This window comes from Mytilus galloprovincialis, chromosome 4, assembly GCF_965363235.1.
Source record: "Mytilus galloprovincialis chromosome 4, xbMytGall1.hap1.1, whole genome shotgun sequence".
Taxonomy (NCBI): domain Eukaryota; kingdom Metazoa; phylum Mollusca; class Bivalvia; order Mytilida; family Mytilidae; genus Mytilus; species Mytilus galloprovincialis.
The window spans coordinates 51,837,533-51,852,821 of record NC_134841.1 but is presented as its reverse complement, the minus strand read 5'-3'; the positions used below and the strand labels follow the sequence as shown (position 1 = coordinate 51,852,821).

The following is a 15,289-nucleotide window of genomic DNA, read 5'->3' as shown; positions in this document are numbered from 1 at the left end:
GAAAAACTTTTCGGGATTTAAACATGTTTATGAGCTCTCAATGCCCCTCCCAAGTCGTGACAGTCAATAAATTGTAAGAGGCTAAACTCAATAGATCGGTTCGAATAACCAGAAATAAAGACTTGCGCCAGAGGAGCATGATACTCCCGTCGCTTTTCAAAAAATAAAGTTTCATGAATCCAAAATGTCGTCTCAAAAATTGTTCTAAAAAAACTAACGGGAGGTAATTTTATTAGATATTTACCTGTCATCAAGGTTTTATGAATACTTCTCAAAGCACTTTTGAGTTATTGTCTAAAAACTCAAAAATCCCAATTATTAATGAATACAATCCCAGAACTCTTAAACGTTACCATACGTCAATAGATATAAACAAATCACCAAGTTTTCAAGTTGTTAATTTCTGTGTCATTTTAGTCTTTTGTGGAGAGTTTTCTCATTGGCATTCATACCACATCTTCTTTTTATGTTGAAGGTATACCATCCTACGTCACGTAAACAGGCGTATATGTTTTTCGTGTTATGACATCAACTTTTAACTCGTATATAAAGAAGTATTACCTTTCATCTGTATTTTCATACCAAAACCTATCCCCATGTCGAATACGTAAGAACTGTTCAAGAAGTATGTTTCTAAACAATGGCCCTGGTCCATCAAATGTTGTTTCTAACATTCCCCCAACAAAGAGATCAAGTTCATCAGGTGCTGAACTGTTTCCATATAAACTTCGTACTCTTTCAATTGCCTAATTATAGCAAAAAAATACAATAAATATACATTTATATATAAAGACTTGATACTCATGTCTGAGTACTTCACTGTCGGATCCCTATGCAAGCTTGTAAGTTTAAAAACTGTCTATCCATATTTCAATTTGATTGGCAGTGATAAAAAACAACGTGCGAATTATTTCTCTTCTCAATCAATAGGTTTAATTATGTTAAATGTAACAAAAGTTCAAATACGACTGTTATACGAGACCTGCTCATTAGAAAAAAAAGAAGAAAAAAAAGGTTTATTTGTTTTAGTTGATTTGTTTCATAAACTAGTCTCCCAAAAGTCTGTGTCGCTCACCTGTATCTACTGTAGTTTTGGAAATCATGTTAAGTTCATAATATATAGTATTAGATACCCTTATAATAATTGAGGTCAATTTTAGTTTAATTTGGCCCTGCAGTTAAATTAAAAGCAGGCTATCCCATCGTAGTCTTGCAATAGGTAATGAAGACCCCTCGTCATTATTTAATTTAGTTTTCAAGTTGTAGACAAGTGAAATTGTTTTGTTTCACAATTGCCCTTTAAATTTCTATAGTAAACCCCTATGTTGTATTTTAGCCATTGTGGCCATGTTGGTTAGATGGCAGGGTCATCGGTTACATTTTTCAATCAATATAACCTTTTGAAAATTTGGATATTAAGTTAGTTTAAATCTATTTGGCCCAGTAGATTAAGTGGAGTAAAATATTACAAAAATATAAGAAAAATAGTTAAAAGTTGACTAGTAAGGGCAATAACTCCTTAAGTGGTCAATTGAACATTTTGTTCATATTGTTTTATTTGTAAATCGTATCTTGCTGAACATTATTGCTGTTTACAATTGATCATTTTCAAAATAATATTTACTCGCACCCGCAACTGAAAGTGATTAATATAAGTTGCAAAACTTGTTTCCCAATCCACTATAAATAAATATGTTTAAACTAAACTAACTAAGAGAGTTATTAACAAAGGGACCAAAATATAGAATTTCCCAGTCCATCAACTGGAAAACAACTTCAGGTTATTGATGGATGAAATTGAATACTATAGCAGAAATGGATAAAGAGCGAGCCAAATAAACCTTAACTAGACATTTGGTCTGAATGAATCAAAGCTGTTCTATCATACATTCAGAAAGAAACGCATTCTGAAACTACGATGTACTATGAGCACAAGGTTTTTCTTACCCATTCAAGAGCCCGGATGTTGTGGATGCTTTATCCTCATTGCAGGACGAATTTGTCGTTTTTCCAGCATATAAAGCCATTAATATTAATGTGTTGAATAATATATAAAAACCATCACTTGGAATGTCTCATAAAAGGGGTGCTTCAAACAGCAAAACTGGTAATCCTACATAGTCATTAACATCATTTAAAAAGGATGAAATTTTACAAAATAATAAATCTGTCCTTCTTTCTTTACATCAAAGAAACGAAGAGAAAATCGACCGTTATTATCAAAACTTCACAAAACTCCTTGTAAAGAACGATAAATGGCTGAGTCATCAAGAAATCGACTAAACATCTTTATTTATTGCTAACTACTATTCTTTTTTACAGTAAATACTTATCAAATGTACCAGGATTATAAGTAAAAGATGGCCTTCAAAGTATTGTGATGAGATATGTACAACCAATGGTGTCAATTAGATGTGAATTTCTAAAACAAATCTAAAGATCTACTGCTAAATCTTAGATCACAATCTCAGCAATCTTGCAGCAGCATTTAGTTTCGATTTCTTCTACGCTTTACACAACTATTCTCATGCCCAATGGAATGATCGACTTCAACATCTAATTTAACATAGTCTTTTCTATGAAAATGGGTATCGTGGATATAAATTTTTCGTTTAGGTTAAGATAATAGTAATAAAAGGGGCACTCGATACGAGATCTATAAAAAATCTAAAGAATGTTTTTTTTTGTTTGTTCAATCATTAATGAAAGTGAAAGATTGAAATAATAAGTTGTGTTTAGCAGCCAGTATAGTCCAATTTTGTCAAATTAAGCTAGGAAACATTGATTTTGAATTATTCACTTGCAAGTGCATAATTCAACCTGATTAACCCGTATTCATGTGAATTTGAAAACTAGTGCCACTTTAAGGACCACACTGATTCTATAAGAAAATACACTGAAGCCGAAATTATCAAAATACTGGACTTATTGATCGAAAAAATATTTGTTGAGTTTGGAGAATTGATACTCAAACTGATAGTCAGAATTCCAATTGGTACCAATAATACAACCCTACTGGCCGAATCTTTTTTGTACTTTGAAGCAGAATTTATTCAGGACTTTCTAAAAGACAAAAAGACAAAACGAAAAAGCACTTTGCGAAATTCTATAATTATTGATGATGTTCAATCACTGAATAACCCATATGTCAGTCAGTACTTACATCTCATATATCCCTGTGAACTTGAAATTAAGGATATGACTGATACCAGAAAACCTGCTTCATGCCCAAGTCTTTTCCTCAATATTCACAAGGATGAACGACTTCACACTACAATTTATGACAAACGGGATGATTGCCCCTCAGTGTGCTTTTTACATATCTAAGTTTAACCTTTTGCTCGTGTATGTTATCGTATAAATTTCCCTTTGGTATCTTTTGCGTCTTTTTTTCTGATATAACTATTTACAATTTGTACAATTAGCTCAGAAAGAGAAAGATAGGCATTAATGATGCTTTCTTAAAACAGATATTTTTTTTAGTTTACTCAATACTAACATCGATTAGGCTTTGGTTTATTTTTCCGCTATTAACAGTTAAGTTGTTGATTCCCGTCCAGTCCACACGGGGTAATCCATAAGCCTGTCGAATGTCGTTATATCCAGGAAGACCATGATCTCTAGCTCTCTGTATATTTAAAGCTGCCAAATCGCGGCGAGAAAAATCCAGAGTTCCAAATAAATGCTCTAAAAAAGAAGGTTTTTAATAAAAAATAGGTAAAACAGATTTTCATTCCCTAATGTTATTTTTTCTTGAAACGGTTATTCCATAACGGTCAACCAACTCGTGATGCGTCCGTATTTACGAAGGGATGATTTCAACTTCACCATTTGGAACTCTTGGTTTAATAGCTTCCTTGTGATCAGCAACCCTCTATCAAGAAATTCATGATAGGAAATGCAAGCACGGGAATATCGTATCAATTGGGTGATATATACCCCGTATGCAGGTGCTGCTGGAATGTTGCTACTTAGAAATGGAAAGTTCCTTCACAATTACAATTGGAAAGCTAAAATCATCTTTTTTGTCGTAAAGTTTTATTTCAACCGACCCTCATTTTCAATAAATTTTCACTTCTGTTTCTCGTACTATGAACAACTGAATTATTTAGTTTGCAAAAAATAAATTCGTTCTCCACATATTTTCTTTTACCTGTGTACAATTTTCTATTTGGCGGCAAGGTTATTTGTTCCTTACTGTAATTATTCAACATTGAACAACTGTATATTTATGTTGCCTTTATTTATTCGCCCCATTATTTTATTGATTTTGTATTAACATCTTGTCATAGATCAAAATTATTCGTTCAGGGTATATTCACTTGTGTTTATTTATGTCTTTTGATTGAGTTAAGCCATTTCAATTGATATTTTATAGTGTGTCTTTCTATGTTATGATGTGACTGAAAGTTGGTACCCCCTGCATTTGTTTGCATCTATCCTAAATCAGGAACCCGCCGTTTGTTGATGTGGTTCATAAGTGTTTCTCGCTTTTTTATATAGATTATACCGTTGGTTTTCCCTTTTGAATGGTTTTACTGAAGTAAGTTTTATTGCCCATTTATAGCTTACTGTTCGGTATAAGCCCAGGCTCCGTGTTGAAGACCGTACTTTGACCTATAATGGGTTTTCTTTTACAAATTGTGACTTGTGTGGAGAGTTGTCTCATTGGCACTCATACCACATCTTCTAATATCTATAAAAACTCAGGATGAATATCGTTCACTTGGGTGATATTTGTAACGACCAAAACTACCGCAATACAATCGAGTCAATATAGTAGACTATTTTGATCACCAAGATAATAGCTACATCCAAAATTAAATTATATGGTAATAACATGTTATATTATCGATATAAACCATGGATAAGTTTGATTGTATTTGATCGATGAGTTCCTCAAAACAAATGCAAATAATTCTCATGGTGAAATCTTAACTCGTGAAAAATGATGACGACAAACAAAACAGCTATTATACATAAGTGTCATATAATTTTTCCTTCCTTCGTAAACATAAATAATGTATCATGTCGAACTTTACATATCGAAGTACAGTAAAGGCATGATATTGCATTCAGATCGTTTCACCAGATTTGATAGCATTTGAATTATTGAATTTCATTCATTCTTTTAAGTGTCTTGTCTTAGGGAGGAATAAATCATTCTTTGAAAAACATCACTCTGATTCATTCAAATGTTCTCTAAATGTGACATTATCAAGATTCTTGAGTTTTAGATTGACAACATATTTGTTAAGTTTTGAGGGCGTGTTTTACAACAAACAATCGAACTTTAAAGAAACAAAGTGTTCAGTTCCCTCCTGCTTAGTTGGCCTTAGAATGATTGGCTATTAGTGCAGGTTAATTTTTTTAATTAGATATAGCTCTTCCACTGTTTTGGTTTTATACATCCTTTGCTTTCAAATATTCGGCTTTGAGCATTAATCCTGATAAATGTAAATCCACAAAAAAGATGAAAGACGGTTGCTGCTTGCAAGGAAGCTATTCAACAAAAAGTTCCAAGTGGTAAGGTTAAAGTCAATCCTTCAAAAATTATCGGGTGTTTGAACTACTTTTGGATACACTTGGTGTTGTAAATTCACGAACATATGCGACAATAAATATTAGGGCAAGTTTCGTTACATACATCCAATAAAAAGTCAAAGTCAAAGTCAAACGTATTGAGGCGTATACAACGTGTTCCAAACGTGTCTGTAGCATTTGCAACGCGCTTGTAACGTATATAGTACGTGCGTGTAGCGAACAGGTATACACTTGACAAATGCTAGAGCTAGATGAAAGTGTTTACGCCGCATAAAAATTTCCTGGAGTTAAAACGTTCACCAAGCATATACCTCTGCATTTCGTCGTACTTCAAACTTAAACAACGCGCGTCTAACGATTGCTATAGTGTTCTTCTTGCATGCACCTAACATAAACGGACTTAGGTCAATTTTCTCTGTACGTCTGGTACACGTTGGTCTGTACGCTAATGTGTGACGCCGGCATAAACTACCGAATAAGACTAATAGTAGGGTTTGTATCTACAGGCGGTGGCTACTAAGAGAACACGACGGGTGCCAAGCGTACAGAATATTCGTGTTCATTGAAAAAAAGAAAACACAGACCGCCATATCAAATTACCTCTAAGATCAGGAACTAAAATGTGGTCTTCCTGCTCGCTCAATGTAGATGTCATCCCACGTATGAGTCCTTCTATATTCGGGCCAACTGATTCCTATAATAACAAATCATGAAAAAAGTTACGTCTTTCTAAACGATATCTATAACTTTGCAGTATTAATTTTAGTTTGATAAAATTGAGAATGGAAATGGTGAATGTGCCAAAGTACACCAATGGATCTTCAATGCAGCGAGAAACTCCCGCACTCGGATGCGTACTTCTATGGCCCTAAACAAAAATGTATACTAGTTCAGTAAAAATGGATGTCATATTTAACTTCGAAATATACACAAGAAACTAAAATTAAAAATCATACAAGTCTAACAAAGGCCAGAGTCTCCTGACTTGGGACAGGCTCAAAAATGCGTCGGGGTTAACCATGTCTTTTTTAAATCTCCCTCTTCTCCTATACCTCTAGCCAATGTAGAAAAACAAATACACAACACACACAACAATACGCACAGTAAAACTCAGTTCAAAAGAAGTCCGAGTCAGCTATTGTACTACTCAGGATTGTTTGCCAGCATATTTTACCGGTCGTTTTGATTGACCGGTTTTTAAGGGACTTGGACTTTTTTTTAACTATCCTACCACTTTGCAAATGCAACTCCTCTAAGACCATTTGATGAAAAGCTTTCATACTTGTTTGGATTAATAAAGTATGTGTATATTAAGCTTTAATTGATAATAACCTCAAAGCAAACGAATTATGAGAATATGCAGAACTATATTATCAATTATATGCAAAGTTTTAGTGGAATGTGGAAACAAATTCAATATCAATAAACTCATCATAGATACCAGGACGAAATTTAGTATATACGCCAGACGCGCGTTTCGTTTACAAAAGACTCATCAGTGACGCTCGAATCCAAAAAAGTTAAAATGGCCAAATAAAGTACGAAGTTGAAGAGCATTGAGAACCAAAATTCCTAAAAATTTTGCCAAATACAGCTAAGGTGATCTATGCCTGAGGTAGAAAAGCCTTAGTATTTCAAATGGCAATACTTGTTTTTAAAATCATAAAAGGATAAAGTTCCTAATCGAGAAAACTTCCGTAGCCAAAATCATTTTTTTTTCTCGTTTGAATTGTTTCACATTTAGTTCTTTCTGGGGGCATGCATAACTTGCTATATGGTTTGCCTTTTAATAAAGGTCGTATGGTAAACTAAAGTTACTAACATAAAAGTCATTTGGTTTCTAGTGGATAGTTGTTTCAATAGCAAAAGAGGGACGAAAGATACCAAAGGGACAGTCAAACTCATAAATCTAAAACAAACTGACAACGCCATGGCTAAAAATGAAAAAGACAAACAGAAAAACAATAGTACACATGACACAACATAGAAAACTAAAGAATAAACAACACGAACCCCACCAAAAACTAGGGGTGATCTCAGGTGCTCCGGAAGGGTAAGCACATCGTATTTAATCAATCTTGTTTGTAATGTTTGATTGTAGCGCCTCAGCCTCAGGATTTTTTCTTAATAGTTTTTAAAAAATACAAAAAAACATACACGATAATGAATTTGTGCTTTTTATGAAATTTTCAGGAAACAACATTTAACTATTTTACCAGAATTTCAATAAGAACATACCTGACCAACCCAGTAGGCATTACATAGTCTGATGGCATGAACTTTGTGCGATGTTGGAGAAGATACTGTGTGATTTTGGTATCGAGAAGGACAATCACTTGTACCTGCACCCCTGTAAAATAGCCAGATAATAGAGATATATTCTAAATACTTGCCCTGAAAAATGTGTGTGATATAACACCTTTATGACGAAATTATGGTTTAAAAGCGTGTGGGTAATTGTGTGACTTCAAATCCTAACTGATAAATATTAATGGTTTCACAATTTTATAGAAATAACGTTTGTTTGGTTTTTCATTTCTCTTCCATTCAGAGTAAGACTGTCAAAAAATTGTATCAAATGTTCCAGCTCTGTCATATATGTAGTATTGAGTAAAAAATAAAATAAACACAAACGTGCACACTAATTTTTTTATATTTTTTTACAAATCTGTCATAATTACATGGAATGTAAAAGTCAGGTTGGAATCGTGGTTTTTATATTCGAGTTTATTGATCGAATTTTTAGCTAAATAGGGCAAAGAAAAACTGCAAACGTTCCGTAAAACGATGTTGAGTAAAATATTTGTGTACATATCAATTCACATTACCTAGTCCAGATGCCCGGTGTAACTACCGTATGTCCCCATCGCATGGCAGCAGTTTGGAATTCCTGGGTAATACCAGGGTGTATTTCTGAACTGTAACCACTGAAGCAAAACTGTTCTTCACAAGCTGGTTAAAAATATAAGAGACTTGTTTTAAGAAAGTGAAAATATGGAAAGCATCTGGTAAATTTTATATAATATTTTTTAAATTAATTTAAATCAGTCCTCAGTTCTTTACCTCTCTTGATAATACAATTGCTATGCAAAAAGTTGTTACATTTATAAATGGACCGTTCCACTCTAAACTCTAAACTATTTGGTTTGAGAGGTGCTAGCCTTTAATATATCGGTCGAATAATTTGGTATCGTTCATGGTACTCCGTCTTTAGTTTTCTATGTTTATGGTTATAGATTGTGTATTGTCTGTTAGTCGTATATTGTTTTGCAATGTCGTTCTATTTTCTTAGACTTATGACTTTGTTTATCCCTTGGATTTATTCTGTCTCTCTAATACGATGAAAATAAAATGAAATCATTAAATTAAACAGAATTTTTATATTCGAAATTTTATTTGGCCAAAACATTCCCAAAGTAAATATATTGTATACAAAATACAACATTTATGACGATAAATTATGTGCTCTATGACGCAATGTGAAACTGCAAAGAAAAACAAATTAAAGGGTTTGGTTTAGTATCTCTAGCATAAAAATAAAAATATTAGAAATGAGGCCCCTTATGGGGGGTCCTAGTAATCCATAATCACCATTTTTTGCCAATATAATCACATAATCATTAAATATTTGCTTATCTTTAGTAATCAAATAATCATAAACTAAAAATACAGTCCTAGGTAATCAAATAATCATGAAATATTTGGCTTAATAATCAAATAATCATTAAAAAAACGGCCAAGTAATCACATAATCAAAAACCCCATGAGGGCCCTCAGAAATGAATTGTAAAAGCATTCGATTTTAAGTATGAGAAAATAAAATCTGCATCGCTTAATAAAATGTGCATCGTAAACACTTTCACACCCAAATAGAATTACAAAAAAAGCATTTCATTTTTGAATACAACCGAAAGTATCGTATTTGAAAGTAAAACACAAATTAATACGGCTAGAATTCAAATATGACAATAATTCACAATTGTCACAATGTGCTTAGGATGGTATCCAGTGTTCTTCTTTTCAAAATCTTGTACAGAAGGATTTTAAAAGGTGTTTTTTTTTTATATGTGTGCTAAATACAACTATCATGGTATGAAAAGGTTTAACATTTTATAAATTAAGGAGATGGCTGTAACGGGCTCTTTGATAAAAAATATAATGCAGTGGTATTTAAAGTATTTGGAGCATTCAGTTTTATCTCACGTTGTTAGAATTGATGACGTGAAATTTTGTTAATTTTCAATATTATGGTTGAATTTGCTGAATTTGAAATGTGATTATAATTATGGTGTATCCATTTGTTACAGGTTTAAAAGTAATGTGTCAGCAACAAAAAGATACATACGTTCTGATCGATCTCTATAATAACTGGGAACTTTGAAAAAGGTGTTGTTGTCTGCTGCGTCTTCTATTTGAAGCCATCTTGGTAACCAATCATACATAATAATTTTCTACAATTATTTTAAAAGAAGGTATAGAAAGTGATAAATATAAAACGAAGTTTGAAATTAGTTTTTAGTTTTATTAATAATTTCAATGAACTATAATTATTGTTTGTTTTTTAATATATGCCGTGCAATATTGTAGTACAGCTCTTTTTTTTCAGGAAAGAACTCTGACTTAAAAGTGACAGGGGAGTATGAGGTTTGCTTCAATTTATTAAATCATTTAATAGCATTTAATGTTGCCTCAAATGTAAATAGTTTCGCTATCAGTATAAAATTTCTATTATTTATAATATCAGCAACCAAATAGACATATACTTAGGAGTTCGACCATTATCAATATGAAGTTGCATGTATGAACTGAATTTGAAGTTCGACTAAACTATTCAGTATTCAGCGACACGAAGGCAAAATTATAAATGACCAATGAAATAAAAAAAAAATGGTGAACATAAAGTCAAAGTGACAACAATCCAAAGAGGATAAAATATCACCAAAGGGCATGATTTTTACAACAACGGCCATGGCCATGGCACCTTCATACCAACGGGTAAACTGAATATGGTCCCTATTCTATAAACACAATTATTTACTGGTTAACCGAATATTTAAAAACTGGATGGGGTCAACAAAGGAACCTAGGCTAGGAGAGGAGGAATGATTACAATTTATATATAGGTGGGCCTTTCCCCCTCAATTTTTACTGTAAAAGCAGGGATGAGGGTAAATGTCAAGGCTAGGGGAATGGTTGTATTTTTTTCATAGTTTTGTTTCCCCTTTGTTTATCATTAGCCCATGCACTTCTTGAAAAAACTTCCTATGCTAGGAACGGTTCCTGCTTGTGTAGATTAAAAGGGTTTAAATAGTTTTTTTTTCTTATCCTGGCCTTGTCTCTCTAAGCTCATGACCAGACAAAAAGGCAGCTTATGTTTCCAGTGGGGGGGGGGGGGGGTCCATAATACGTTATGGGCGTTTTTCAATAAAAACGTATTTTCTTGTCCTAGCCACTTTAAAAAAAATATGTTTGATCTTTGCAAGTAATTTTTTGTGCAGTCAGTACATTGAATTAGATTTAACATTTTTAAGCAAAGAAACAGTTTATTTTTTAGAGGGATTGATAAGATATTGATTCTTGAATGGTCCAAAACAACCAAAATGGCATGTCCCTAGATCGCCTGTTCAACATTCATACTCTAAAATATCGTAAAAAAATGAAGAAATAAATGTTTTTTTAACTTTACATAAGTTCTTTAATAACTCAAAAGTATGTTCAGAGCCAACATATTTTAATAAACAGCTTTCAATATAGTTTTTTTTAATTTCAGAAGGTGTGTCCCTCACAAAATGTCCACTACGAAACGTAGTCATTAAAATTTGCCAATAAACAGTTTTAAAAAATCAATGTAATTTTTGTTTGCAAGAGATATAAACATTAGGGTCTTACAAAAGAAGTGATGCTTTTATAACGGCTATTAAATTATTGGTAAGAAAAAATTAGCACATCAAATGGACCAGAGTGATACCGTTTTTTTTTTATAATGTCCACTACGAAACGGGTCAAATCTCCTTCAGTATCTGGTTTTAAAATTATGAAAAAAATATCAGTGTACAGCTTGATAAATGCTTTGATGAATACAATCAGTCTTGTTACTATTGCAATAAAGGGATTGTGGGGAAAAAATAAAACATGCGAATACGTCCCTTACGAAACGGTCCCCTACGAAACAAGTATGGGAGAAAAACGTTTCGTAGTGGACACTACCACTACCATGTAGTCTTTTTTGTAATCTTTTTTCAATTATATTCGTGCAAAACAAATAACAAGGGTTAGTTTCATGTAATTTTTATTATGTTTTTTTTAACATATAATAGGGTTGATGTCAACTACGAAACTTTTTGTCCACTAGGAAATGGTTTTGTCCACTACGAAACGCATCAAAATGTCCACTACGTAACATGAGTTGAACCTTCATATGTGAAGTACTGTCTAATCTTTATCGATAAAAATGGTTTTCCAATTCAGAAAAAAAATTATATTTTTTCTAGTATTTAAAGTAAACAAACTGGAATGTCTATAGGAAACATTTAAAATTGCAAAAAATATGTGTGTTTAGAAGAAGTTTCGTAGGGGACAAAATTCCCCTACGAAACAGTACACAAATTATGAAAATAATTTCATTTTAAAGAATATTTAAGATTGCACTTTTTGTTTACAAACAGGTCTATTATAGAGGTATTCAAAATAACTCTTGAAATTAAATTTTAGACAAGTTGATTTTCCATTTTTTTTAGGTCTGAAATTTACGCTTTTATTGAAAAACGCCCTTATAAGGAGGCATTGACAGCCATAAGAAGGGAACCGCTACAGTCATGTGATTCCCTATATAATCAATTTTTATCAAAGTTCAAATGAAGTGGATATATCAATTACGGGCAACCGTACGTGGCTTTCGACAATGAGAAAACCAAATACAATATAATCGGCTATATAAGGGCATACGATACAGTTGCAGGGGAGGTAATGACGTTGCTAACGTAAAATGTTATTTTCGCGTCGTCAAACTGTGACATATCGGGAAAAGATGAATTTTTCGACTGATTTTTATCAATCAAATTGATTTAATTTTAAAACGAGTGCATGGACCCCTTTTTTTCAAAATGACATTTTGTTTCATTTTCCAGGGAGATTATGTGGACTAAATTTTATAAAACTGTAAATAGTGTATTTTTTTTAATTTTGATAAATGTACAGCAAAAAAGGAAGTTTTTTTCTCATTTCATGACCATTTGATAAATATAAGTCATTTCTAAATAAAAAATGCATAAATTTTTAGAATACTTATAAAATACAGAAATTACAAATTATTTAACAAAATACAATATGTGTTTATCTTTTAAAACAAAAAAGTTATGTCTTTCTTTCGAAAGGAAAAATACGGCCACAAATCCGAATTTTGAATAAATATACAAAATTTCGACCTCATTTAACTCAAAAAGTAGCACATGGAGGTATATTTTTTATTACATATTTGATTAAATCAGGCAAAAAATAGCCTATATGGAAATGTTCATCAAACTGTAAATACAGGATCAAAACTGTATCGTATGCCCATAAGGCCCCGATATAAAATGTTTGGATAGATTATTTTTAAGTTTTTTTTATGTTGTTTCCAGATTTTTGTTTCTTGGTATTCATGGTTAATGATGCCCCTTTCCGCTGCTTTTTTACTTTTTGTAAAATCTGGCAATACAATTACAATTAAGATCAATGTTGATATATTTTTATTTATCCTATTTTGATAAGCAATATCACAAGATAGACCTACAAGCTGAAAAAAAAGATAAAATTCCTATAAAACCTCATCTTTTATGCACTTGTAAATTGTCGGAAAATGCCTCAGAGTGCACCATTTTCCATGTCAGGTCAGAAATATTCGGGAGGATCAGGCCCTCCAAGACACCCCCCCCCCCCCCTGTTTTTGTGTTTGCCCACCACCTTTTTTCTCATCCGCTCCAAATAAGTAAATCATTTATTTATATATTAAAAACTCATCTGGACTACTTTGCAGTAGTAAGATGACAATAAAAATATTGTTTTCAATAGTTAGTGAAAAAAAATGTTTTTGATTGGCCCTGGAAAAAATTACAAGTTGTTTCGGCTAAAAGTTGAAAAAAAAGTTTGTCTCAGAAAAAAATTCTTTTCAATTCGAGACGATTTACAAATAAAAGAATGTCATTTAGTTTAAGCGGTGATCAATGAAGAGTGTACGGTGTCAGACATATTTTGAAAACTTATTATATTTTATCGGCTCCAATCACATCTTTATCAACTCGTGTTTGCTTTTTAAACCTACCGATTAACATCCAAATATTACCTGATGGTAAGCTATCACCAGTCTTCTTGCTTCATTAAATAGTACTTCATCGTTCCAATCCTTATGCTTAGCTTTTAGATCGCTTGCCACATAATTATGCCATCGAAAAAATAAAACACCGAAAGTAAGGAGAAAGGGATTCTCAAAACCACGAGGATTTCCAATCCCTGTAAATATATTTAATGAAACTTACATAACAAATAGTTTCATTACAAAAATCTGATTACATCATTCTCTACGAAACAACTACAAAATGTATTATTATAGTCTATAGATTATAATGAAACGTGTGCGAATTGATATTGAGACAATAAAAAAAAGAAGATTGTGGTATGATTGCCAATGAGACAAATCTTCACAATAGACCAAATGACACAGAAAGCAACAACTATATAGGTCATCGTGCAGTCCATTTATTACCACTAATAACTAGAACATAAAATTGAGATGGGAAATGGGGAATGTGTCAAAGAGACAACTACTCGACCATAGAACAGACAACAGCTGAAGATCACCAATAGGTCTTCAATGCAGTGAGAAATCCCCGCACCTGGAGGCGTCCTTTAGCTGCACTATTTGTTAAGCTAGTCAAAACTTACTCCAAAATCGATTGACAGGTCTAAGAAAGTGGTCCCTTGGAGCCGGAGGATTGGCAAAAGGAAGACGAATGTCATTTACTGCTGGAAAGCTTGCGTTGATGTAAGCCGTTGAATCATTAGTTTTCAATCGTCCATCTTTGAATTCTCTTATAGCATCAGTCCATGCCTTGCCAGGTCCATACATCAATGTTCCATCAATGTATGGTGAAATTTCATTTAGCTGTCAGAATATAGGAACAGAATTATTACCCAGTAGTGTTTGCATTTGAAAAATAGAAGAAACAAACGTTATTAAATAAGTTTCTCAAGAAAACTCGATAATCGCCGATATGTTTTCCGTATGTAGTGAATTCAGCGTGACCTTTTTTTGTTAAAATCTAGTGATCGCAATACGCATGGATCTGTTATTTAAAAAAAATATTATCTTATTGTATATGTTGTACGCGTGCTCAATATCCATGCTTCTATGTTGATTGTTTACTATAAAGGTGACAATCGGTTAACTACGTCTTCAAAACCGGTGTCAAAACACGGTTAATAATTAGCTGCCATATTTTCACATCAAAACAAACCGAGAGAAATATTTGTTGACGATTATACGATATGGATGCGTAAAAATTTGTAAAATCGTGCACAGAAGACTAAGTTTTACGATATATATGCATTGGTTCAAGAATTGGTTAACCTTATTTTTCACCAGTCAATCGTTTCATATCACTTAAATTACTCAGCCAGATCTATTGAATATAACAACCTTTTATTTGTCTATATTTACTGATAAATTCCATGTGTCACAATGATGTTAAGATAGTCGGTAAGATAAGTT

The 15,289-nt window shown here is 32.6% G+C and overlaps 1 protein-coding gene across 1 annotated transcript in view; it reads right to left on the bottom strand.

Annotated features, from left to right (window-relative positions):
* LOC143072400 (dual oxidase 2-like) overlaps positions 1–15,289 on the bottom strand; it is a 76,477-nt gene that overhangs the window by 48,575 nt on the left and 12,613 nt on the right. Inside the window, exons 5-12 of the mRNA XM_076247313.1 lie at positions 14,464–14,683; positions 13,865–14,031; positions 9,890–9,995; positions 8,373–8,496; positions 7,783–7,894; positions 6,145–6,238; positions 3,500–3,687; positions 562–746 (exon numbers count right to left, since the gene is read on the bottom strand). Coding sequence (XP_076103428.1) covers positions 562–746; positions 3,500–3,687; positions 6,145–6,238; positions 7,783–7,894; positions 8,373–8,496; positions 9,890–9,995; positions 13,865–14,031; positions 14,464–14,683 — 1,196 coding nt within the window. The remainder of the gene's footprint in view (positions 1–561; positions 747–3,499; positions 3,688–6,144; positions 6,239–7,782; positions 7,895–8,372; positions 8,497–9,889; positions 9,996–13,864; positions 14,032–14,463; positions 14,684–15,289) is intronic.